This window comes from Nuphar pumila, chromosome 12 (genome assembly GCF_984573655.1).
Source record: "Nuphar pumila chromosome 12, dmNupPumi1.hap1.1, whole genome shotgun sequence".
Taxonomy (NCBI): Eukaryota; Viridiplantae; Streptophyta; class Magnoliopsida; order Nymphaeales; family Nymphaeaceae; genus Nuphar; species Nuphar pumila.
The window spans coordinates 4034807-4062694 of record NC_143260.1 but is presented as its reverse complement, the minus strand read 5'-3'; the positions used below and the strand labels follow the sequence as shown (position 1 = coordinate 4062694).

The following is a 27888-nucleotide window of genomic DNA, read 5'->3' as shown; positions in this document are numbered from 1 at the left end:
CTCAAAAGAGACCGACACTTTTTTTTAATAATTCTACATCTTTAGCTCCTTTATTCCAAGGAAAACTGACAAGCACCCTATTTTTACTCTGAACAATAAACAGTTAAATACTTATCATCCATCAGAGAAGTGGAAGTGGCACTTCAGCTGGTCCATACATTTTTGCTCTCTCTCTCTCTCTCTCAAAAGACAGACTGACACTTCTTTTCTTCCATTCTACATCTTTAGCTCCTTTATTCCAAAGGAGTGGCATCAGATTTTCCCACAATGGACAGAACTTGCAGAGCCTCTCTCGCCCTTCTGCTTCCCCTTATCTTCCTAACTTCCTCAACCTCTCAGGCCTACAAGAATTACACGGTTGGAGATGATTTAGGATGGTACGACGATATTGAGAATCCCAAAGTCAACTACCAAAAATGGGTTGCTGGCAAGAACTTCTCTTTGGGAGATTTCCTCAGTATGACATCTGAAGCTTCCTCTTTTTTAGTAATCTGTCAATTCTAACTGTAATCATTTTTGCCACTTCTGTGCACAGCCAACATTTTTTCTTTCATGGATGGCTTGGCAGATCCATCCTTCTATAGCAATTGTCTTTATTTTCAGGACAATTCTCCACACCACACGCACGCACAGATCAAGACTCTGCTTCTCTTTTTGTTATTCTTTGCTTGTATGGTTAGAACAAACAATTTCTTTTTATAGATTACAACCATGGTAAACAATCTTTTTTTACTATACTTCCTCTAGTTATAAAAGAACACTTGCCTTTCACAGTGAAGGAGTTCTTAGATGCATCCTTATCTGGAAAACAGGACAAGCATGGAAACTACACCCTGAATTCTGAAATAAAATGTGAATTTCCCTGCTTATCCTGCTTTTCTGGCGAGGTGAGTGCATCCAAACATCCCAAAATGATCTTCTCTCACTCAATGATTCCAATGAATTCTTTTGCCCTGTTTCTTTATCCATACATGAGCAATTCTTCCTCTACATATCAATTACAACGTTTCCTGATTTTGGCATCTTTCTTAAACGTTTTTTATTTGCAGATCTGCACCTTTTTCACCAATAATTTCAACCTACTCCCACTGTCACATTCTATCCAGTAGTGCAAAACCTACAATGATATTGTTATGCTTCCTACCCTGATTTGGATAATTAAGGTAATTCTGTAGCAATTGTCTTTATTTTCAGGACAATTCTCCACACCACACACGCACAGATCAAGACTCTGCTTCTCTTTTTGTTATTCTTTTCTTGTATGGTTAGAACAAACAATTTCTTTTTATAGATTACAACCATGGTAAACAATTTCTTTTTTTACTATACTTCCTCTAGTTATAAAAGAACACTTGCCTTTCACAGTGAAGGAGTTCTTAGATGCATCCTTATCCGGTAAACAGGACAAGCATGGAAACTACACCCTGAATTCTGAAATAAAATGTGAATTTCCCTGCTTATCTTGCTTTTCTGGCGAGGTGAGTGCATCCAAACATCCCAAAATGATCTTCTCTCACTCAATGATTCCAATGAATTCTTTTGCCCTGTTTCTTTATCCATACATGAGCAATTCTTCCTCTACATATCAATTACAACGTTTCCTGATTTTGGCATCTTTCTTAAACGTTTTTTATTTGCAGATCTGCCCCTTTTTCACCAATAATTTCAACCTACTCCCACTGTCACATTCTATCCAGTAGTGCAAAACCTACAATGATATTGTTATGCTTCCTACCCTGATTTGGATAATTAAGGTAATTCTGTGTGCTCCAAAATGCAATATCCCAACTTTCTGGATAACTGGGGGAGTTCCAACTTCCATACATCGCTTTAGACGGGCTACCGTAAATTATTTACCAGACCGACTTACACTGACTGACTAATGGATTCTAGCAACTCGTTCTGGTAGTTAATAGACAAGACCAACCTGGGGAAAGTCTCTAGCAAAGACCATTCTTTCCAAAAGCGAGTCTTGTTTTCATTCATTTCCTTTTAGGATTTATTTGGGAGCCTTGCATCAGGATAGAAATGGTCGTGTTGCTAAAAATACGATTTTGCCAAATAATGTGGTGTTGAAGGTGGAGTTGCCAAAAACATCCTATTGTGATTACGTGAATGGTGTTGAAATGCGGTGTTGGGGCTGCCAATTCTATTCCCAATGCAGTGTTTTGGCAACACCACTGCTGACTGCTCCCTAACAGCAGAAAGCATGAGATCACACTGGAAAAACCACAACACGCCTCCACTTCACTTCAAGGCTCCCAAACGGAGCCTCACTATTTGGATTCATAAGTTGGCCACAAATGGACTTCAGTTTCGCCATAATATCCAGACGGGTAGATTCGAATTCTCCATGATTCACACATGGGGATGCTACTTGGAGATGTTCAATTGTGTACTCAAATCATTGAATGTAAATATACTTTGACTTCCACTATTACTTTTGACCGTATATTATCATCATTTCTCCTATACTATCAATATGACAGCAGATACAAAGGATGAACAATCATGAACACAATGTCAACTCTGTTGTTTTTATAACTTTTATGATATTGATTTTTTATTCAATATTTACTCGTACACATTTTCTTTTAGAATTTGCCATTGGTTACATTACATTTCAACGTTTCAACTTAGTTTTATTGTTATAATGATTTTAAAATGCTCTCTAAGAATTTGCATTTAAAATGATATGCGTAACATGCCTGTCATCTCCCATACCCGTGTCCGTGTCTCTGTGGCGTAGCTCTAATGCTCTCTCTCTCTCTCTCTCTCTCTCTCTCTCTCTCTCTCTCTCTCTCTCTCTCTCTCTCTCTCTCTGCAGTTTTTAACACAGACACCAACCATTCGGTAGTCCAGACCTACAACTTCACAATATACAAAAAGTGTGACTTCAACGATGCAGACTCAGCAGATACCGTGGGGTACTCTTCAGGGGATCCAAACAAACAAATCGTCCCAACAACAATTGAAGTCCCACTCAAGAAAGAGGGGATGAACTACTTCTTCTCCAGCTACTTTGATGGTGAGCAATGCAGAAACGGGCAGAGGTTCAGGATCGACGTCACCCACGGCCAGGGCTTGCCTGACAGCCTCAAGGAACCAACCGATGCATCCTCCCCTGCTCCCCAAAGCCAACAGGATGATGACAATACTATCCCTGACACAGCCATCCCCTCAAACTTCAATAATCCCGTGCCCCCTTCTCAGACAATGAAGCAGTCATCTGGGGAGAATGGCAGGTTTGTAAAATTTCCTGGGTTTTGGGGGATTTTGTTCGGCATTTTGGTCTTATTGGTATGCTGAGTTTGGAGTTCTATGATTTTTTTTTTCATTTATTTATTTTTATGGGGTTGTCAGTAGAAGTTTGTTAGGTCGTGTATTATCATATTCAGTCCTAGCATTTGCTACAAAAAGTTTATCTATGTATTATAATTTGTATCTTCTAGAATGAAGTTATGTTGGAGAGTTAAGCTGGCAAATTTTGGCTGATTTGAACTTGATTTCTATTTAGGGCAAAGAGCAGAAGGCAACCAATTCATAAGTAGATACGTGAAACAAGTTTACTCTGTCCCTTGATCTCTGTATGTTACTATAATTGCACTCACATGATATAAATTGTATCGTACTCACAATTAGATCATCAAGGAATATGACTGCTCCTTGTTGCTTAGCTTCTACCTGAATCTGACTAGTCGGATTCTGTAGCCAAATTCAAATGTGATTCATAATTAGATCCGGATTCAACATTGAGTTTTGCTTTTGAATCCCAATCCAAATCTGGCAAAATCCAAATCTGATTATTGTAGAAATATCATATTTTAAGCCAGACGAATCCAGATTCGGTTTTGTCTGATCTCAACTGACTTTGAACCCAATTATGTCAGATCCGATCAGGTCAGAGTCAGTAATGGCTAAATCCTACCCGAATCCTCTAAGACACCCCGAGAAGAAATGTTTCCAAACCCAAGCTATGAGTAACATTCATGAACATGTAATCTGGTCGGGGTCTGACTAACCCCAGCTGGAAAATAAAAAAAGAGTTTTACATCGCACAGGTTGATGCTGTTTTAGCATTTTTACTTTTTCGATAGAAACGTAATCAACTTTTTACTAGGAGGAAGCGATCACCCAGAAGTTCCTAACGATTTCCAGAAAATGAAAAGCTCAGCGCTCTCTCTCTCTCTCTCTCTCTCTCTCTCTCTCTCTCTCTCTCTCTCTTTCTGACATGTTAAGACATTGTACCTATTATCTTTTTTAATCTTTCTCAAGTGTCCTAGAAGCATACTAACTCTTACAGGAAAGATGACAAAGAACACTCAGGTTCCTAACTATTGCAAAGTCATCGAAACCCAAACCATCCTCGAGGCAACTCAACCATGAATCAGGATACGCTCAACCTATCCGCATCATTGAATAATTAAGCTATGGCTTTTGTCACAGAGAAAACAGAAACAACTCAGTTATCATATAGTTTCGCTGTAATTGTACCCTGGTTAGCAGTAGATGTCAGGATATTTAAGAATGGGATAAACAAATTCTCAGAAAATAAAAAATCACTGGAATCGTGTAAATGACCCTCATACTTTCATCTATAGTTAGGTCTTAAACAAGCCAGAAAATGAGATCTACAAACATCATGCAACAAGAACTGCATCAGCAGCAGCAAGTTCATTGTCAAGCTGAACTTTTGGCTCCAAATCAATGAATTGGTTAGATCTGCTGGCTAGATGAGAAATACCAACTCTGCCCTGCCGCTTGATGTAGTCTGCAACTGCTTGCATTTCCTCCAAAGAGATGTATATGTATTTTCCCCGATCATCCATCACCCCAGACAACCGCCCTATATGGAAAGACACCCATTAGAACATGCACCGACTACAAAAAAATAAATGGACTAATCTTTGATTGAAAACTTCAGTTACAGCAGCCAGTGAAAGGTGAACACTCACCCATCTTCTCCAATGAATTTATTCGGTTGATGCAATCCTGCACAATGAGAAAAAAGATTCTAGATTCACTGAAGTAGATTATGACCTGCTTAGAAATCAAGACTGAAAAAAGAATCTCTTTTTACAATATATAGTTGATTGTTTAATCAATCTTATTAATGTACTACTAAGTTTGACAACCATATCAGTTCAGAATCTTTACCAAAAAGAAAACTCATAGCAGCTCAGGTATTGCCATTTTCCCCTGGTGCTCTTGAAAGCATCATTCACATTTGAAAAATAAACATCTATAAAAGAAACAACAGTTCCATTCTTGTCTTCGAGTATGGGTCAGGAGCACAAGACAGTCTCACCTTTTGAAAAGAAGCCATGTGGAATGGCCTCAAAGAGAGGGACAAGGAGGCGACAATAACAGTACATCAGAATTTGAAGCCGTATAGGTGAAAACACTGATGGAATACATTTGAATTTAGAGGCCAATATCAGGAGTGACAGACCTTATCAACTAATCCAATTATGTCACGAGGGGAACAGGTCAATGCCAGAAAATATCAAAATTGAAAGGCTGTTACATGAAGGAAAGATAATTAAGCATGTAGATGGACACTCTTCTCCGGCTCCGCTTTAAGAACTGCTTGCTCTATAGTCATGCAACTCTTCTGATTGGACCTCTCCATTAACGAACTCATCAATATCAGCGTATTAAGCAATTTTTGTAGTATGAGTTAGGTTGAGACTAACATAACAAGGCAGGTGTGTCAAAAGTACTGAAATGCCGGTTCAACACATAGCTCTTAAAAGTGTCGAATTATGACCACAAATGACAAAAATCTGGATGTCATTTTATGGCCAGCATGGCAAGGACAAGTTTAATTTGGAACGATGGGTAAATAATGCAATTTATGATTCTCTTTTGCTTGCTCTCCCTAACGTATCACCACATAAATTTGTGAACATCATAATCACTTAGGAAGCTTGTGAACGGTTCCCATTGTGCACAAATAGCATGAGGAATTGATCAATATGAATAAAAGAAAGCAGCAAAGCTTTAGGAACAGAAAGTTCAAGCTTACCTGAGTACGTAGCTTGAATTCTGCAGCTAAATCTTCTAAAGGAACACATTTGTGCTTCTGCAGAGTTCAGAAAGAAATCAGAGCAAATTGCCTGTTAGAACAACTGACTCCTTTTTCAGAGCTGTTTTTTATCCCACACCCAATGTATATAAAGCAAGACATGAATGAGATCATGAAAGAGCATATCATGTATACACGTGTTTAAGCATGTTCGAATGTGCATGTTGAATGCATGCATTTCCATGGTGGCAAGCATGCATATCCATGATGTTGATTATGTCCTTGAAAATAAATAAAAAATTTAAATAAGAAAAAAATGTACCATTGAGGCACGCCAAAGACAAGATTTAGCAATATTCATCTTCAAAAAATAAATTAATCAAAGAATGCATCACATTAGTTGATGACAAACTAAAGGCTTCTCTTGAAAGTACCTTAATATATTCCACAAAATCAAAAAGAAGGCCTTGGCTACCATCTTGCACTTCATTCTCTGCGGTACCTTCAGCATCAACAGAAATTTCACCTTTCCACTTCTCAAATTCTAAAGCTACAGCTTCATCCTCCTTTGCCTTCCGGGCTCTAGCTTCCTCCTCCTACAAAGCAGTGTAAGGCCACACAATGAAATTCAATTGAGCAAGAATATCAATGATTTTAAAATTATAACATTAAGCCCCTCACCATCAAACGCTCCTGAGCTTCACGTTCTTCATCCTTTTTCCTTCTCATTTCAGCATAACCGTCTTGCTTTGTTTTCCTTGCTTCACGTGCAATTTCCTCCGCCTTTGGAACAAATGCCATGGCACATTTAGAGCATATGGACAAGTAGCATTTAAAAGAAAAGTAAAAAAGGAATATAAGTTTTGAAAGGATGATGAATGTTTCTTTCGTTTTCTTTTTCCTTTTCTAATTCATGGTTGTTTAACTAAAATTTGTGTATGCAGTAGCATTGTTTTAGACATGCTACATGCTATGAAATACTTCCACTGGAATAAAAATTCAGATCCTAAAAAATTGGTTAACTAGTTGGTTCATTGTACAGTCTCCTAATCTTCAAGTGTAAGAACTAATAAAGAAAATAAGAAAAGAAAAAGAGACCAAGGCATTCTGAGAAGTTAGTCTGCCTAACAGCTTATGACACAAATACTAATATTTTGTCTGCTATAAAGGAAAAAATGATGGTTGCTGATGAAGCAATGCTAGCACTAGAAATGCAATATAGAAATTGGAATATCATGAAAATGAGAAGTAGAGGCAAAAGAGCTCAGATAACAAAAAGTGGTACACATGCAGCAAGATCAGGCGAGCAAGAAAAGGATTAGAAAAGTGCAGCTATGGAGAGACAAAAAACTAGTCAAAAAATGATGGGCAAGATGGGTGACACATGCTGACACGCAATCAAGAGAAGTTGGATAAGAAAATTTCTAGAAAAAAGATGAAAGAAAGCTAGCACAAAGAAAGAATCTTCATAAATATGTTGGGGTAAATGATTCTTATCCTTCCATCATCTAGTTAAATAACTGGCATGAAAAAGCAATGTGAAGATTGTAATCCATTATATGTCAAGCCTATTCATTTTGCTGGCACTTTGTTGCTCTACCTAAAGATATCATTTCAACCAGAGAATACAATAAACCTTCAGGCCCTTTGAAAAGCTTGAGACGTCTGGATACCTATTGTATTAAAATACTAAGTCAAATGCAAACCTGACGTTTTGCTTCCCGCTCCTGACGTTTTTTTTCCTTATTCTTGGATGATTTGGAAACATAGTAATCATCAGTAGGAATAGGATCTTCTTCCTCGCTTTCAGCAGCAACCTCTGTATTTCAAGAAGCATTTAATGGATGAATAGAACAAAAGTAACAAATGCAAGTTCAAAGCCACCACAACAACTTATCTGAAACAGCATTTTCAAATGAAGTATTCATAAATTAACAAGCCTTAAACCATTAGAATTCTGGCCATGTTTAAACTATAATTCAGACAATCTTAAAACTTTTTAATCCCGCATGAAACGGGGTCCACCGACCAGTATATGTCAACTCAGTTTCACTCCGGTCCACTTGTAAAGAATTGGAAGCAGTGACCATAAAGTTAACATATGGTTACCATGTTCTTTACTTTAGGCTGCAACCTGTGACTAAGCAATGAAACGAACAGAGCAGCTCGTGGCTCAGCTTGGTTCAGCTCATAGAAAGCACATTTGAGATCATAAAGCAGGTTCCATGAGCTAAGTATGAGACAGCTTATTTACATTACTATGCTGCGTGCACAGACAACAGACACACACACACACACATCATTTTGCATAGTGTTTGATTCCTAATGTTCTCAACCAAAAAAAAAAACTTTTTCATTTAAAAATGAGTCATCTTGGACCTGGCTCAACTCATGCAAATCCGATCCCCAGATTAATGAGCCTGAGCCCAAGTTGTCTCTGAGACTAAACAACAAGATGGAACAGTCCAAGCTCAGCTCATTCAGCTTATTTATCAGCCCTGCCAGTGGCCCTTCAGCATTCTTAGCATACCAGGTGCTTTTCAGTTTCAGATGATGCTATGCCAGTCCAAATGATCATGGCATATCAGATCTATGAATGAAGATGGAACAGGCATCAAGAAACCAGCATATTCGCTTTCTACTTCAGATCCAGACAATTGACCTTATATTGAAAACATTGAGATTGCCACTGATAGTTTTTATTTATTAATGAACTAGAAAGTTTAGGACCTAGATTCATGGCCCAAGTCAATCATCAATAAACAACCAAAATAATAGACTAGAAAAAAGTCAAATTCAGGGCTTACTAATGAGCAACTATCCTCAGGATGCTTACAATTGCAGTTTTAGTGGGAAAAAAAGGATATGAACTAAATGCTGGCTAAGAAAAGAAAAATATTAGCAGTTAACACCATGTCTTCAGAGGCCCTTTTATTATTTCCACATTTTTATTCAATATATTTATTATGCAAGATATAAGGCTCTCTTTGGGAGCTCACCATCAGAGGTCGCCGGACTGGATGCTGTGGAATCCACAGCATCCAACGCTGTTTGGAAGCCTGGAAAAAAAGCTGTTGTGGGCGTTGAGGTAGCAAATGTTAACTCAATTTTCACGAACGAGCTGCCTTCATCGGGAGGAGGTAATTATCAACTACCATGCTGAAGTCCATCTCCGTCTCACTCACCGGCATCACCTTCAATTTCCTGATTAGGGATGGCAGTGGACCGGGGGAAAGCGGGGCCCCGCCTCGCCCCGTTTGGACCGGGGATGGAGGCGGGGACGAAGGTTAAAATCCATCCCCGTCCGGGGGTGGAGGCGGGGATGGACGTGCACTTTTCCCCGCCACGATCCCCGCCCCAACCACTTTTCCCCGCAATATCCCCGCCCCGCCTCATCCCCGTTTGAACCGGGGATGGAGGACATGAAACGGGGATGAAGGTGGGGATGGAGGATAAAATCCATTCCCCGCCGGGGATGGAGGCGGGGGTGGAGGATAAAATCTTGAGGCGGGGTGGGGGTGGAGACCTTGTCCCCCGCCCCGCCCCACTGCCATCCCCAGTGTTGTTAAAAGCGTTGAGGCGTAGCGAGGCGCTCCACCAAAATCTGAGGCGAGGCGTAAGCCTCGAGGCGCAAAGCGTAAGCCTCAAAAAAAAAATTTAACTTAAAAAAAACTATTAAAATGATCTAAAATTATAAATAAATAAGAAATGCTTTATTGATGAAGCGCCAACCAACACGAAATAAAAAATCTCAAATAAATACGAAAAAAATATGAGATTAACATGTAAAAGTAGCATTAATGCAACAACTTGATCACCATTATGTTTGAATATGCTAAACAGAGGTCACCATTATGTTTGAATATTTCAATTGTGTTCTATCTCAGTTTACACAGTAGTGAAAAGAAACCTACAACCCCACAATCTGTTTTAGTTTGCTTCATTATCCTATTGTAAAAGCACTCAAAACTGAGACTGTTTTCATACTCAAAGATGTGAGCCAATAAAAATCACAAATTAATTCAATTAAAATGGGTTATAGTGTAAAATATCCTATGGATCAACATCTAGATAGACCTAATAGCATCTTGAGAGATCCTTAAATAGTCAGTTTGAAGAAAAAGTTGCTTTTTATTGTTTCATTCAACAAATTTATTTCCAAAATGTAGGTCGGGTGGGCTCCTATACATCAGAAACTGATTGAAATAACCATACAACTGCTCCTTTATGTCCAACTTTTATCTTCAAGAGAAGTTGCGATGAAGTGACCACCAACATGACAAGGGATACAAGTTCCATAAGAGCCTTTTCAGTTCCTTTCTTTTCAAAGTAGATTGATATTTGCCACCATGAAAAGCAAATGATGCTTTCCAAAAGAATAATAAAATATGCAAATTTAGCAGCAAGGAATTAATTTCTGGACTGTATTCTGCACAAGATGTCCAGGCTCTCTCTCTCTCTCTCATATGCCTCAAGTAAGCAAGCATTATTGACGAAAAACCAAATCAATGCATGCTTAAACAATTCAGGACATCGCATATTTGATTGCACACCAAGAAATCATCATCGCTACAGTTATATGGACAAAAAAGGAAAACAAGGGACCGCAGTCATATGGACAAAAAATGGCTACAATTATTAATAAAAATCTATTTCATATGGACAAATCAAACTATTTGCTGCAGTCAGGGTTGGGCTAGGACTGGGCTGAGCTACAAAAATGGATAAAAATCTATTTCATATGGAATCAGGGTTGGGGTAAGACTGGGCTTTTAAAAAAAAAAAATTTAACTGTTTCGGGAGGCAGGACTGGGCTACAGCCCAGTCCTGCCCCCCCTAGCTACGCCCCAGGTTAATAAAAAAAAACGAAAAAACCATACCTGAAGGAAAACGATGATCGGCGACGGGTGGTGGCCGGCGGCGAGTGGTGGCCGGCGACAGCAGTGGCGGCGGCGAGTGGTCGCACGGCGAGTGATCCCTTCTCAGCAGAGGCGGTGATCGGCGAGTGGTGGCCGGCGGCGAGTGGTGGCCGGCGGCGAGTGGTGGCCGGTGGCGAGTGGTGGCCGGCGGCGAGCAGTGGCTGGCGGCGAGCAGTGGCGGTGGACGAAAGGGGACGGAGTGGAGAGAGAAGGGGCGAGGGCTTTCCCTCGCCCCGAAGCGCCTGTGTCTTTTTTAAAGACACAGGTTCTCGATCTTTCGAGAATACGGGCCCGGATCCGGGTCGAACTCGGGTCCGGGCCATCCGATGTTTAATGCGCGCCTCACTTTGAGGCGCGCCTCGCCTCAAGGCGTACGCCTCAAGGCGCATGAGGCGTACGCCTTGAGGCTGTTGCGCTTTTTACGTGTGCCTCAAGGCGCAAAAAGCGCGCCTCGCCTCGAGGCGAGGCGCGCTTTTTGCGCCTTGAGGCTCGCTTTTAACAACACTGGCCATCCCTATTCCTGATGGCCCTCCCAACTACCCATTTTCTCTCTTCACCTACCCATGACTGCACCGAACCAGCAAACTTGCTGACCCCAACAGAGCCTAAAACAGCTACGGGTTCAACTCGCCACTTCTACCATACTTGCTGATCCAACTTTCTTTAACGTGGGTCTCTCTCTCTCTCTCTCTCTCTCTCTCTCTCTCTCTCTCTCTCTCTCTCTCTCTCTCTCTCTCTCTTCAGACCACCAATTTAAAGACCCTCTGTTTCAGTTTGTGTTTCTTGTCCACCCATCTACAGTAAGACCCTTGATTCCTGCCTCAATCTTGGTTATTCAGAAATAAATGGGTGACTTTCACATGCATTTTGAGGATATTGTTAGCCCTACCTCTTTCTTTTGGCTACAAAAAAGTGTTGCTTGCATCCCTCTTCAAGTCTGAAGCGTTTACACTATAATGATTTCAAAGTTGGTCTGGTCGTTATGTTAACTCATTGGTTTGTTTAAGGAAATGAGAGCCTCCAACAAAGTCCACCAAATCACAAAAGTGAACACACAAATAGGCTCACTCACAAAACCCACAAAAGGGGCACACAAAAGAGACTCACAAATTATAAAAATAGTATTTTATTAATGTCAACCCCATGCAAGAAGCATTACATTCAAGAGTGGAATCATCCCTTATTTATATACATCATAGGAGTCTCATAGAGACGTTCAGCCCCAACAGCTCTAAATAGATCCGTTGGACCTGCTCCAACGTCTTTTGTTGACTAGTCAACCTTGTGTTGACTAGTTCAAAAGAAACTAAAAAATAAAGAATATATATATATAATGTATACATACAATTTTAACACTCCCCGTCAAACTTACGGTTGGATAACTAAAATTTTGCCTAAGAGAAAGTGAAATCTAGGAACAGCGAGAAGCTTGTTGAAGAAATTCATCAACTGGTATTTTGAGGTAACATAGAGAAGATCGATAGTGCCCTGTAGATACATGTCTCGTACATAATGACAGTCTATCTTAATATTTTTTGCACGCTTGTAAAAGGTTCGGTTGTTGGCAATGTAGATAGAACTTTTGTTGTCACAGCACATTCGTGATGCTCCTTTAATTTGAATTCTCATATCAATCAACAATCTTCTGAGCCAGATCACCTCTATAGTGGTTGTAGTCATGGCTCGGTATTTTGTTTCAGTCGAAGAAAGAGAAACCTTTTGTTGCTTCTTACACCGCCATGAGATCAACGATTCACCTAAGAAAACACAAAAACTTATGGTTGAGTGTCGGTTATTGAGATCACCTATGCAGTCAGCATCAATATAAGCAGTTAGAACTAATAATGAAGAAGCAGATAAGAAGAATCATCGATAAATAGAAGTCTTAATATATATAATAATACGCAAAATTGCTCCCATATGAACAAAAGTGGGAGCATGTTGAAACTGTCTTGTTGTGTGAACTGCATGTGCTATATAAAGTCTCGTAACTGAAGATAAGAAAGTGCTCTGATAAGTTGTCTGTATGGCATCGGATTTTCAAGTGGTTCTCCATCATCAATTCTCATCTTAGCATTGACAACTTCGGAAGTGTCAGTCTTTCTATCATATGAGATTTCAGACCTAGCAACAATATCTAGAGCAAGTTTAAATTGAGTCAATAGATAACTTCTAGAAGAATAAGCAAATTCAATTCCAAGAAAATACTTTAAAAAACCCAAATCAATCATTTTAAAATGCTTCTTGAGAAGTTTTTTAATGTGTTCAACTCTCTGCTTGTCTCTTCCGGTGATGATCATGTCGTCCACATAGAAGACAACAATAATAATACCTACATAAAAAATCTTAACAAATAAAGTTGTGTTAGTCAGACAAGATTGAAATTCAATATCAGTCATAACTTGACTTAATTTGTTATACCAAGCCTTTGATGCTTGTTTAAGACCATAAAAAACTTTATCCAAACGAAGAGTTTTTCCTCTAAGAATAGTTATACCAGGTAGGTATTCCATATAAACTTCTTCAGCCAAATTTTCATTAAGAAATGCATTCTTGACGTCCATCTGATATATGGGTCATCTTCTCACAGAGGCTAGGGCTACTAAGGTCCTAATTGTGGTCATCCTAGCAACTGAAGCAAAAGTTTCTTCATAATCTATGTTGTATTCTTGAAAATATCCTTTGGCAACTAATCTGGCTTTGTATATTTCAAGAGTTTCATCACTCTTGATTTTTACCTTATTTCACAGGAGAATGCCTTGAATAGTCCAAATATTGGCCCTTTCTAAAGCTTCTAGCTCTACCCATTCAAAGTATTCTTTTGCTTAAGCATAGGTCGAAGAATCTATATAGGAATGTATTCTTGGTACTTTAAGTGAAAAAGAGTCATAAGACACAAATTTCACAGGGGATTTTGAGACTCTAGACTAGTTTGTGTTTCTATTTGGTTTTCACTATCAACATATCTTTCAAGTGCACATGGACGTTTAAAATCACTACGCCTAGAATATTGTATATAACTTTTATCCTTCCAGGATTGCTCTTCTCTAATCTCATTATCACAAGATTGTTCTTCACTCACTATATTATTTTCAAGCTCATGATCTTCATCAAGACCAAAATCACAATCATTATATTTTGGAATTAAATCCAACAAAAATGAATACTCAATTATTTCCTTAGATTTTTTAAATTCAAAAAAACTTTTTTTTTCTAAGGACGCATTGCTTGAAACATTTAGCTTTTACTTTTAAAATCAAAACATCTATAGCCTTTTTGGTTGTTTGCATATCCCAAAAAGACACATGAAATAGCACGGGGAGAAAATTTATCATTCTTGTTAGTAAAAACAAAACATTTGCATCCAAAAATTCAATCTAATAATCAGGAATAAGTTTGAAAAGCTTTTTAACTGGTGACACATTTTGCAAAGAGGAGGATAGCATTGTGTTGATGAGATAAACAGTGGTCAATGTGGCTTCAGCCCAAAAATCTTTTGGTACTTGGTTTGAAATAAACAAGGTTCTTGGTGTTTCTATAATGTACCTATGTTTTCTTTCAACCAAATCATTTTGTTGTTGAGTGTAAGGACAAGATTTTTTATGTGTAATGTCATTTAAGTTTAGGTAATCTTTAAATTCTTTTGATAAAAAATTTCATCCTCAGTCAGTGAGAAAGATAGAAATATCATTTTTAAATTGATTTTTTACCAAATTATGAAATATTTGAAAATATAAAAAAAAAACTTCAAATTTATGTTTAAGAAAATAAATCCAAGTATGTCTAAAAAATCATCAACAAAAATCACATAGTACACAAAACCCCCTTTAGATAGAACAGGCAGTAGGCCCCAAACATCTGAATGTATTAACTCAAGCGATCTTAAAGAAACAAAGGTTCTTTCTTGAAATGGTAATCTCTTCATTTTGCCAAGAATACAATCACCGTAAAGTTTTCAGAATTACAAAAAAAATCATCTTTGAAAAAAACTGAATTTTGGATACATTAGGAAGACCAAGCCCTTTATGTCATAAATCTAAATCTAATTTTTGAACACTACAACAAAAAGTATTCTTGGGTATTTCCAAAAAATCCTTTTAGTATAAGCCTCATTCTCTATGGCATTCCCCAATCAGCTTTCCTGATTGGCGATCCTACACCCGACAATCATTAAAGAAGAAGGAAACATTACATTCATGGTCAGATAATTGAGAAACAGATAAAAGATTTAAATTTAATTTAATAATGTGTCTAGTTTTTGGAATAAATTTTTTTAAAAATTTTGAGAATTTTTTTCAAAATTCCTATTCCTTTTATCTCAAGAGATGTCCCATCAGCAGTAAACGCATTTGACCAGCTTGAATTATGACATTGGAATAAAAAATCACTATTTGGTGTCATGTGAAACGAGGCACCTGAGTCAAGAATCCAAAGAGATTTATCGAGATCAGAGAAGCCAAAGGATGAAACAACAGCTCCAGTAGATGAAGATGCTCATTTGAAAAGATGTTGAAGAGCCTCCACTAGTTGTGCCAAGGACATGTTCCCAATAGATGAGCCTTGTGTGGTTCTGACATCATTTGACTCGTGTGTAGGACCAACCAAAGCAACCTTCTTTTCATATGACCTTTTTAACTTAGGACATTGAGTTTTGACATGTTCCAATTCATGACAATAAAAACAAATAATTTTTTTCTTCTCATGCTCATTACCTTGTCTTCCATAATACTCATTGTTTTGCTTTCCATAGTGTGGTGGTTTGTAAGTATGAACATAGTCTCCTGGCCTAGATACGGCTAATATCGAGTCATCATCACTCTTAGTAGTCTGCTTCTTAAGCTTATTTTCTTTCATGCTTAACTCCTTAATTGTGTCCTCAATAGAAGAGAATCTTCATCTATGTAGGAGAGTCACCTTTATGGACTCAAATCCCGGTCTCAGACCACTTACAAATTGATAGAAGTGTTATGTATCCATTTGTTTTTGGCAGAGTTCTATATCATTGAAGCAATGCCATCTTGGGTCAAGAAGAGCTAACTCTTCCCAAAGATCGGATAATTCACTATAAAATTCTCTAATGCTTCTTTTCCCTTGAGTCATAGTTCAAATTATATCTTGTAAATTGCACACATGTGCAATATCCTTAAGGGACAACATCTTCTTGAGGTATTCCCAAGCTTTATTTGCATGCTCAAACTTTGCAAGACTAGCATTTTTTATATCAACGCTACTAATGAGCCAAGACATGATCTTGTCATGTCTCATCCTCCATTTTTTTCATTTTTTTCATTTTTTCTCATAAGTAGCAAGAGCTTTAGATTTTTCATCCTTCGTAAGAGGAACTTCCTTCTCGTTTTTCTACCTTGGTGAGGACTAATTTAGGCTCCAGATCGGACCCATCCACTAGTCCCAACAACCCTTTCCCCCAAATATGGTGTTTCATAATTGAAGACCATGTTAGTTAGAATCATTAAATTTCACGGGCATAATGGTGACACTTTTTTTGTCATCCATTTTACAAGGGGGGAGAGAAAGAAGAGATAGAGATAGAGATATAGATAAAAGATATAGAGAAGGAACAAAAAGAATCAAACACAATCACTCCTTTACAAAAAATTGTAGAGGCAACACCAATTTAGCACCACCAAAGCATCTCACGAACACTTGGATTTGAATCTTCAAATGAGCAACCACGATCCCACGAACATCAACATGAAGCTTGGAACCACCAAGTTCTGATATCATGTAAGGAAATGAGAGCCTCCAACAAAGTCCACCAAATAACCAAAAGTGGACATACAAAAGAGCCACAATAAGATCCACCAAATCACCAAAGTGAACACACAAAGAGCCACAAATAGGCTCACTCACAAAACCCACAAAGGGGGCACACAAAAGATGCCCACAAATTATAAAAATAATATTTTATTAATGTCAAACCCATGCAAGAAGCATTACATTCAAGAGGGGAATCATCCTCTATTTATATGCATCATAGGAGTCTCATATAGACGTTGCGGCTGGACTTGCTCCAATGTCTCTTGTTGACTAGTCAACCTTGTGTTGACTAGTTCAAAAGAAATTAAAAAATAAAGAAAAGAAAAAGAAAGAAACTACCCTAGTTACAATATATATATATGGAGAATACATATATGTATACATGTGCATATATGTACATGATACATATACATTCGTATATACAATGTATATATACAATTTTAACAGTTTAGATGCCAACCAAATGTTTGATGAAACGTTTGATCAATGTTTGTGTTGCAATCTGTGAATTCTCAATGTGGGGATGTCTATTCTTCAACAAATATGAGTACTCAGAAGTTGTACAAGCAACATTCGATTGAAATATGTTTTATGATCTGTTGATTGCAAGTTGAGACATGCCAACCACCTGTTTTTGTTTAAATCGTTTGTGGGTCACTTCAGACCCTTGTTTCATACATTTGTATTTTCTTATTTCATGTGAGAAGGTTTCTTCTATTCTAGGTATTTTCTGATCTTGAATAAGATTAGTTGTAGTAAAATTGATCAGCTTTATTTATTTGACTATGTTAGAACAATAGCCTACAATTTAACCTTTGTCATTTTTTTTCAAAATATACCAGACAAATGAAACACCATGTGATTTGTTGTAACATCTCATAAGCCATAAGGCAACCAATACCTATGTCACAAAGACACATGGACAAGAGGACGTGTGAGACAGGTTTGACTCGAAAGTTTCAAACTTTTTTTTGGAAAATAGGACACGAGAACACAGAACTCTTTAATCAATAAAAATATTTTTTTGATATTTTAATATTAAGAAATACATTTTTATTGAAATAACATTAAAAACATTCACTATATATGTCAGTATCTGTCTCCATGTGTCCAAGTGTGTAGGCTCAGGTCACCAGGGACACGCCACCAATATAGTGTGTCCCTATGACGTAGACCAATACAAATTACCACATTCGCAACATTTTTATATTTGTTTGGAAACCGATAGCTGGAGAAGCAATTATGAAATTCACATATCATCCAAACAGCTTCAAAATGGATTTGCTAAGTTTTAGCCAAAATTTTGAGCATGCACCCAAACTGGCAGGTTGGAAATATCAAATCCTGAAAATTTATGGATTTCGCAGCTACCTCCAACTGCTAGTTTCCAAACAGAGCCTAAGAGGAATCGAGCTGTTTTCTCACCAGAGTCATCACAATCTGCTGCATAATGAATCACAATGACATAATACCAAAGCTGTTGAAATCAAAGAATATTGAAAATCTAATGAAAAACACTAGGGAAGAAAGGTGGAACACAAGGATCTACACAATGCAAAAGCAGAAGCAGCAGAACACACAGTGAGTGTAGGAATAATAATATACTAGAAACAGTAAATTTCAAGCCAATAGAAAAATAAGAATAGGAAAATTTGCATTGTAAATAAATGAGCTAATAACTTTTGGGAATTATGTGTGGTGAAGAAAACAACAAGCTAGGAAACATGACAGAAACCAAGAAAAATACATGCTTTTGGAAAATATTCGGGAAAAGTCTAAACAATAAAAAATAAATTAAAATTTGAAATGATGTTCACTAAAAAGTTCCACATAGAACTCGCAGATAATGGAACAATAACAATAAGACCAACAGTTTAGCTTTGTAATCATACATACACTTCTGCAGGGTTGAATGCCTGATATGCAGAATTTGCCATTAACATCTTCAAGATGCCACTTCCATTTGCATCAAATACTTCAAAAACAAACAAAGAATTGAAGAAAGCAAAGAAAGGATTCTCATTATTATACAATGTCCACTTCTCAAATGTAAACATCACATCCCAAGTCCTCAAGTAGTACAATTTTTGAGCGGTGAATCCCTTTCAGAAAGTATAGTAAACTAGACTGACAAATATATTCATGATAAGTTCAGCATTTTCCACCCTGAATATTTTAAGCAGCAGTTGCTAAAAATTTGAACAAAAGGAATCAAGATTTACATGAAAGAGAAATGCATCTACCCAGCTTAGTAAACAAATACATCAAATTAAGCATCTTCTTAGCATTTCATATAAAACACTTATGAAGTGAAAATATAAAAGGCATCTATCGTATTCTATTCAATTTCATAAATAACCAGTTAATCCTAGCACAAAAGCTGTCACATCATTTCATATTTATTTTCCTACCCTACTATTAAAAACAAATTTTATTTTTAAGCAGCATAGTGAGGGGACACCAAAAATTTTGACACAAATGGTGTCCAAGTCCATTTTGAATTAAATAATCACTGGATGAATAATAAGACAATAGAAAAAAAAGAGGTTAAGCATAGCAAAGCCATAAAATAACACCACAGATATTGGTGATTTCCAATAAATATGGAACTTAATGCATCACAAAGAAACCAAAGCCAATGGATTGTCAATTGAATTAGTCTGCACTTATAAGAATGTGTCAAACAAAATATACAAAGATATTTTGAAGAAGTAACCTTCTTGAGTGGCAGCTGATGTGGATGCACTTGCAGTTGCCCTTCGTCTCATACGCCTTGCTCCACTATGACGAACTACAGTGTCTTGTTGTGGAACCTAAGTTTCACATGAAGCAAAATCAAAGCTGAAAACCTTCGCTTTCATTTCCACTACGCGTAGAAAAGGCAGTCAACTGGTTCTACTCCATTAACTACATGCATAAGTAGAACATTGCACTTGAACATCATTATTAAATTCAAGACTAGCAGAAATCTTATCTGCAATAAAATCATGGGTGATTTGAACCTGGATAAGGTTCAACAAACAAATAGACATAACGAAAAGCTATAGATATGAAATCAAGACACTTGATACACATGAACTGGCCAAATGGGTGACCATTCGCAACATTGGCAGACACTTGTGTAAAAGCGTCAACCAAAGAGTACAGATCACTCTAGCGAATAAACATCTAATTAAAGTAACTGTCTTCCATTGTACAAGAGGTGTTTGTTCAAATTTGAGGAATATGTGACATAGTGTTAAATGCTAGCTATCGAGAGCCTTGCAAACTGGCATCATGAGTTTCAAAACCTAACTTTGGAAGTGCTGAAATGGGGAATGCATCAATACGAAAATTAATGAACCTAAAATGAGAAAAAAGAAAGCTAAAATACACCCATTTAATAGTAGGAAAGATTTTGTTTTTCATAACCAAGTAAAAAAATTCATAAAGAGAACCAGTGAAGAAAGAAATTTATGAAAACAACAAAGCTTTTGTTAGTAACTTTCATTACAAAATTATGAAAACAACAAATTATGAAATCACATTACAAGCAATCAACTAAACTAGCAGGCTTGATTGATGGTTGCAGGTTGATGTTCGATTAGTGGTGATTAGTTTTGAATACCTAACCATGTGAATTAGTTGGATATGGACATAGTTGTAGGAGTCTATTTTCAATCAGACCCCAAACCTTCAATCCTTAGTACACTCTTGAACAATTCAAAAAGCTAAAACTAAAAAAAAAGGAGTTTTGGCTTGTTGGTTAGGGTTAATATGCTATAGAGAGAGAGAGAGAGAGAGAGAGAGAATTCTACCTCCTGAGGAGGTTGGGGTGAACGTGAGTCCTGACTACGCCTCCATAGAAACAGAGGGAGGATGGCGATCACCAGAACCATCAACACCAAGCTCGCGAAGAGTTCCTCCATCTCCATCAACACCAAGTTCGAGAAGGTAGATGATTCTGTCAAATATTGTAAAACTGATCAGATTCCAATTTGGATCAAAATCCGATCCGTTTGATGGGACCATCAATTTTGCGTGCAACAAGACCACCATAGAGGGGCTTGTTTTGCAGATCAATCTCTGAATAATTAAGGATTTATCCAGATATTTTGCAGATCAAACCTTAGTTATTTAGAAAAAATTACAAATGTGTTGACCCCAATATCAAAAGAATTTAAAATAGGAGAAAAATGCAAACAATCAAGCAGCAACATGATACACAAAAATTGATAGAGCGTACTTAGCTGGTTTTGTACTTGGTCATGACGATCGAGATTAAAACAAGGTAATTTAGATATTTTAGTTATTTCTACAATGATATCTCTGCATCCTAAGACAACTACTGCATAAAAAAGAAAAGGAGAAAAACCAAACAGGTGAAAAGGGGAAATAAAAAGGAAACAGACTTTAATTTCCACCAAAAAAACCATTACTCATCATCAGCAAGTCACAATCTAAAGAAGGAATACAATCAACACATCTATACACATCAACAGCCAAAAAAAAAGGATCTAAAACATTTAACACCTTAAAGAGATTAAAAAAAAAGCTCCCTTCAAAACGAAGAGACAATCTGCCACATTAAAAACAAAGATCAGGAATAGTTCTATTAATAATCGAAGAAGAAACCAAAAGGAAATTTGAATAATAAAACCCTGGGGTTTTGCTTCAGCATTTGAAAATGGAGGCTGAGAATGTGGATTTGACATTTAAGGTGTTAGACGTGTGTGAAGAACTACTGGTTGCATATGAAAACTTGGGCTGGAAAACCCCTACTACAAAGATTCAAGCACAGGTGATCCCTTATGCTCTTGAAGGCCTTTTCCCTCCTTGGTTTTTAATGAAAAATGCAAAAACAGGCGAGAGAGAGAGAGAGAGCATGGAGAACGTAACATTAGCTTTGGAGGGGTGGATTCAGCAAATCCCCTCTGCCTCCCGCCCAAAACGAGAGAGAGAGAGAGAGAGAGAAAGGGGGGATTTAGCAAATCCCTTCAGCCTCCCACCCCCAACGAAAGAGAGAAAGGGGGAATTTAGCAAATCCCTTCCGCCTCCCACCCACAACGAGAGAGAGCATGGAGAACGTACCAAAACCTCCAAGTTCGCTCCGACAATGGTCCGACAACGATGGTGTCGGAAGCGGATGCGTCTCGACGTTGATGAGGGTTTTGGGGCTGCTATGACTGTAAGGGAGAAAGAGGTCGCTCTGCAAAGGCAACAACGATGAGAGCGCCGGAGGAGGAAGGCTCGCGTCGGGGGGGGCTGAGAGAGAGAAAGAGGGGAGGAAAGGGGTTGAGGGAGATGAGACCAGGAAGGAGGGAGAGGGGAGGTATTAGCCCGTCCGATTTTTTTTAGAACGTTCCCCCATCCGGTTGTCGGCGTAACAGGGGGGGGGGGGGGGTCGAAGACGAGTGTTTTGATCGCCACGCCGTTCCGCGAGTCCTTGGCATCCCGAGCGACGTGAGATCAAACACACCCTGTTCCCGATGGAATTCGGACTAAAATCCCGCTGCGAACAGGGTTTCGGGGTCAAAAAAACAAAGTAATTTTAAGGTCGGCAGTGGCACCGGCGCCAAGTGCACGGCGGTGTGCTACTGTTGCCCGTGCGGGTTTGTGGACCTGGTCGATTTTTTTTTTAACTTCGTTCCTTCCATTCCTGTTCTTTTTGTAACAGAGGGGAGGTGGACCGAAAATAATACAGGTTAACAAACACGGCGGACGCACGGAATGTCGTCCGCCGCGTCCAATGTTTGTTAATATTTTTGTTCTTGACATCTTTTTTGTCCCATGCGATGCCCGGGATGACCCATCAAACATGCCCTTAGTAACACCCCTCCTGTTACGTTTAGAACGTGGACGCAAGGAATGGGAGGTGTTAAAAAAAAAAGTCGGGGAGAGAGGTCTCCCAACTCTTTCATTCTCTTCTCTCAGTTTCTCTCTCAAGCAGCGGAGACCGTGTGAGGCCGGTGGGGGTGAGCTGGCGCCGGTCACTGATACTGTTGCCGGCGACCCCTTTTTCTTCGTTCTTCCCACTTATTGTTTTTAAAAGGAAAACAAATAAACAGGACCATTGTCAGCAAGACTCTTAATGCAAAGTTGGTTTGTTTCACGCTCTTCTTGTTTTTGTTTTTCTCTAAATGAATTTTGGTTTTCTATTTTTTTTTGGCATAGATCAGTCAATTTTGGTGATTTTTGTGGGTTATTCGCATAAATTATATATGAGATTTTGTTTATTTTTTATTCGTGTTTTGTGGGGGGTCTTTAATTTTGTTTTGTTGGATTGGTTCAATATGTGTTGGTGATCAATTTTTTGTTATTTAATTCAGGTTTTCCTTGGGATGTTCTTCTCGTGTTGGGTTTTTCATTAATTTGATTTTTCTTGTTTGATTTGTTATTTGGTTGATGGGTTTTCATTGCGATCTTAATTGGGGTGATATTCTTCTTATGATTGATGCGTTTTGCTGATAATCATAATCAAATTTTGTTTCCCAAACTTTTGTTTAGTTTAGGTTTGAGATTATGAATTTTCTGTGAGTTCAATTTCTTTCCTTTGTGGTGTTTAGTTTTTTTTATTGTTGTTCTGGGTTGTTGTCATCAAATAGGTTCTTCTTGGCGATGTGGGTGCCGGAGAATCGAGTCTCGTTTTGCAGTTTGTGAATGGCCAGTTTCTTGAATTTCAGGTTTGTTCGTGGTAATTTGGGAGTTTGCGGCCTTCTCTTGCTTTTTATATTTTTATTGAAAAATTTCTCAGATTGCCTATTTATTTGTTTTCCATTCTTTAATTTTTTTTCTTTACCGCCGGCACCGGGGTCCCCTTGTTCATTCCCACAAACACTGATCCATTGTTGTTAAGGCACAATTGAATTACTGGTTTTTTATTTGATTTTATTATTTTTCTTATAGTTTAGGGTTTTGGGGTTTATTTATGATTTATTTTATTGCATTTTAAGGTTTTATGCTTTCATACGATTTGATAATTTTATTTTTTATAGCTAATTTTCTTTTAGGGTTTGATATTTTTGTGATAAACTTTCATAATTAGATGTGATGTGACATTGATTAAATCATTTATATATATATATATAACAAATATCATTTTTTTCTCAAATGACTTAAATTGTAAACATTGTTTAGTTTTTGGATTCAATCCGAGTTTCATATCTGAGGATAAAATCCATAATAAACATGTCAAAATACTCATATGGTTGGACGGATCGAGTCTTACGATCCAAAATGAAGTTATCCAAATCATTATCAGTGTGTGATCATGTTGTCCGCACACACTTAAAACAAACTTTAAACACAAAGAGCACAACCTCTTGTCCAGTTACAACAAACGTTGAACTTGGTATAATTGTTACAGAATGAATAGAACGAGTTGTTAGTTTCATTTTTTTTGTTCATTTCATCCAATCGTGAACAAGCCATCAAACAAGCCCTAAGGCATTTTCAAACACAATTTAAATTGAAAGTACATTTTCTCTGTATTTTAGGCAAAGCCACAGTCTCTGCTATATCTCTGCAAGGCAATTTTTCACAATATTGTAGGTTTAGATGATAAATCTTGGTAAAAACTCGGTGCTTAAAAAATATATAAAAATATAAAATTAGTATAAGTTGAGTAAGAAAATAACATGTCTAGATAATAAAGTACACATAATAAAAAATAAGTAAAATTACAAAAGAAAATAAAATTGTAGTTAAAATATAGAAAATAGTAAAAAAGTAAACGGTAACTCATAATATCTTTATAAATCGGGATAATATTGTGATATATATAAATTTATGATATTTCACTTTTAATATAGTTTTATAAATTTACAGTTATGTTATAGCTATATTTTCAAAATGTCACCTATATCTGTGATTATGATTTTAGTATAGCTTCTTCTCTTAATTTTACATATCAACATTGTTTTGCTTCCAATTACAGTACCAACAATTCGAAGGATCAAATGGAGATGGAAAATCCACCCAATGATGGGGTCGAAGCCTAAAACACATATTTTGATTTGTATAGACCATCATTTTTGTTTTACATCTTCCTTACTTGATATGTATATGAGTCTGATTTTTGTTGTCTTGTGGTCGTGATCTGAAGGTAAAACCTGCATATTGGGAAGACCAGAGCCGGACCTGTAAAGAGGCCAATGAGGCTTGGGCCTCAGGGCCCCTAGGCCCCAAAAAAAATTAGGGGCCCATTTTTAAGGCCCATGAGTATTGTTTAGGTAGTTTATATAAATATTTTATATATTTTTATTTAATATAATATAAATAATTGGAATATTATATTTATTTAATGTGAATGCAAATTTTATTGTTATTTTGATTCTTTAAAAAAAATTTAGAGGGGCTGCCCCCGAACTCCTACCATTAATAGGGGGCCCATTTTTTCCCTGCGCCTCAGGCCCCATAAAACACAGTTACGGCTCTGGGGAAGACATCATCTACCGGAGCTGGAACTTCATCTATTAACTTCAAGGAAAACCCATTATTATTATAGTTAGTGAGATGACAGGTATAATCCCTGTCATAATGCGTTCTACTGTTTTTTTCATGCTTCATTGTTTTTCATGAATATGAAGTTTTGACAGAGATATCAATTAGCTTTCCAGATGATGGTAATACAGGCAATACAGTCTTTGTACTCATTCAGGAAGTGGAAAGACCACTCTGTTGCATCGCTTGATTGGACATACCCATGCATCAAATATCAGGGATGTCTTAAATCATGATCCAGCAGTCATGTCCCTCCCATTTGATGCTAATATTGATATACGAGACAACGTTAGATATAAAGTAGCAATGGAGTTCAAAATTGGGCCAAATGGTGGTATTCTTACCTCACTAAATCTGTACTCTACGAAGTTTGATGAGGATTAAACTTAATTGACCTATATTTTTGCTGGTTACCTATTGTTTTCTCAGCCATGTTTATTTGCATCTTTCAGATGCATGTTTATGCTTTATTGGATTATGTAATAGGTGATATTAGTTATTGAGAAGTGAGTGGATCAATTGGATCCTTGTCAGATTGAAACATTCACTTGGCTAGCTTCAGTGGCCATAATTACTGAAGCTTTTGCATCAATGATTTCTGTGGTGATTGCATATGCCATTGACACTCCCACCTCAACAATTCATGCGACTTTCATGAACAACATACGCTATGCTTGCAGCATATTCTACAAAACACATTTGTCACTGGTGTTAACATTTAACAAAATTGATGTGGGTTGGCATGAGTTTGCTTTGGAGGTACTTGCACTTCTAGTTTGGTGGCTTTTAGGATGTGTTAGGGATGCAAACCTGCCGGGTTTGGGATCCCAAGATTCATTGGGGAGTCTGGTCCGTTCAGTTTTTGGACAGCCAAATTTTGCAAATTCTTCTTCCTGGATCCGATCCATTTGCAACCCTATGATGTTAATAAAGAATGTTGCAGTTTTCTGCACTTGGTAGCTTCTGTTTTTTGGAAATGGCACAACCGTGTAATAAGGGTGCTAATTTTTATTCTTTCCTTGACGTATTGTCGATGTTGTCACCATTCAGTGGATGCAAGATTTCATCGTATTTCATGTTGTGCTCAAGTTTGATTCATCTTACACATCAACTTTGTTTAGAAGCCTTTCTCTGGTGCTTGATGAGTTTTACAAAACCTCAAATCTGTGGGAGTGTCAGCACGAGATGGTGGAGTTGACAAATTCTTCATGGCCATAGAAGCTAGTGCAAAGAAGTACATGGATACTGAAAGTACAAATCTCTGATGCTTCTAAAGTCAAATTAGTGTGCCTGCATTTAAGATATCCTCTAATTGGCAAGTGCTTTTCATTTGCATGGTTGATCTTGACAAGAGGCGAGATGAGAAGCATCGGTTGGAGGAAGAAAGTCGGCGTGCAAACATGGAGAGGTTGAGGATGGACATGAAGAAGACAGGAGGTGAAACTGTGGTCGTGAGCACTGGTTTGAAGAAGAAAGAAGAGGAAGATCTTGAGATTATCTTCGACGTGGAAGAGGAAATAAGATGACGGCCAAGATGAGGAGGTTGCAGGATTCTCATTTTGAAGACATGAATCAATTGTCTTTGATTTATTACAAGGATTATTTGCCCTATGGAGGGGATAAGACCAAGTCTAGAATGAGGCTTTCTACCATTTGTTCTTTTGTGTAAATAGCTTCTTGTGACTCGTGTTATTTGAGCCAAGCTGACCCTCTCCCTTTTGTGGATAATTTTGCTTTTGATTTGTTCACTGATCATGTATTATACAAAGTGGAATTTCATAGAGTATGAAACAAGGGAAGAGAATTTAGAAGGAAACATAGATCAATATATCGTTCAAGATTATTGAATTTGTAATCAACTTGTTTTGGCAAGTTTTTTGATATGAGTGAATGTACATGGGAACTTGATTTCAACATATGACAGCTTTTCATATTGTCATTTATGACATTAGCATCATATTACCCATTTATGATAGCTATAGAGTTATATTAGCTCATGCAATCTAATAACCCATTTAGAATGACTGGGTACATTTAAATCAGTCGAGCATCTTGATTATGAAGGCGATCCTCAAATTATTATGTGTGCATGTATATATTTTTTATAACTTGATGAATTTTTAGCACTTCTTGAGTTTTCATCAACCATTTGTTTGTTCATGAGCGATACTGTGTGCATGCATATTTTTCCATGTCTTACAACACACCATCATATGTCACACACATATTTGTGCACTCATAAAACTACATCAATTTTTTGAACTACAAACTCATTCATGAACATCAACAATTGTATGCATACATGTTTGATCATGTATGATCATGTGCGATAAATGCTTAGAAATGCTTGTTTGCTAAGAGTTTTATCGTTTTCCATCAAAGTGTAATTTGAGCAAATTGAGCCTCTTTGAAGTATGTTGGGGAGAATAATTAACTTTTTAGAAAATATTTTAGAAAGAGAAGCCTTTTTGAAATATCATAAAATTTTATGGACTCTTTTTTATTTTTTTTCTAAAAACCTAATTAGATCTAAACTACTATTATAAATAAATCTTTTTAGAAATGGGGGAGACATTTTTATCTTCGGATCCTGCGCCCCACTATCTCTCTCCTCTCTACCTCTTATTCTTCATCTTCTTTTCCTTGTTTTCTTCTTAACCGATTGCCTACCCTATTCTTCCT

The 27888-nt window shown here is 37.4% G+C and overlaps 2 protein-coding genes and 1 pseudogene across 2 annotated transcripts; 2 read left to right on the top strand and 1 right to left on the bottom strand.

The window, feature by feature from the left end:
- The first annotated feature begins 168 nt into the window (after nt 1–168).
- LOC149819704 (early nodulin-like protein 18) lies at nt 169–3482 on the top strand. The gene is made up of 2 exons (XM_089982670.1): nt 169–457; nt 2828–3482. The coding sequence occupies exons 1-2, from the start codon at nt 268–270 to the stop codon at nt 3307–3309; spliced, it is 672 nt and encodes a 223-aa protein (XP_089838796.1). The 5' UTR covers nt 169–267; the 3' UTR covers nt 3310–3482.
- Nucleotides 3483–4477: 995 nt separating this feature from the next.
- On the bottom strand, nt 4478–22077 carry LOC149819703 (DDRGK domain protein). Its single transcript, XM_089983119.1, has 9 exons — nt 21796–22077; nt 20523–20668; nt 19442–19538; nt 7735–7847; nt 6710–6811; nt 6463–6624; nt 6029–6085; nt 4956–4992; nt 4478–4846 (listed from the first exon to the last, which is right to left on the bottom strand). The coding sequence occupies exons 2-9, from the start codon at nt 20637–20639 to the stop codon at nt 4641–4643; spliced, it is 891 nt and encodes a 296-aa protein (XP_089839245.1). The 5' UTR covers nt 20640–20668; nt 21796–22077; the 3' UTR covers nt 4478–4640.
- LOC149819702 (GPN-loop GTPase QQT2-like) lies at nt 21821–26769 on the top strand (annotated as a pseudogene).
- The last annotated feature ends 1119 nt before the right edge of the window (nt 26770–27888 follow it).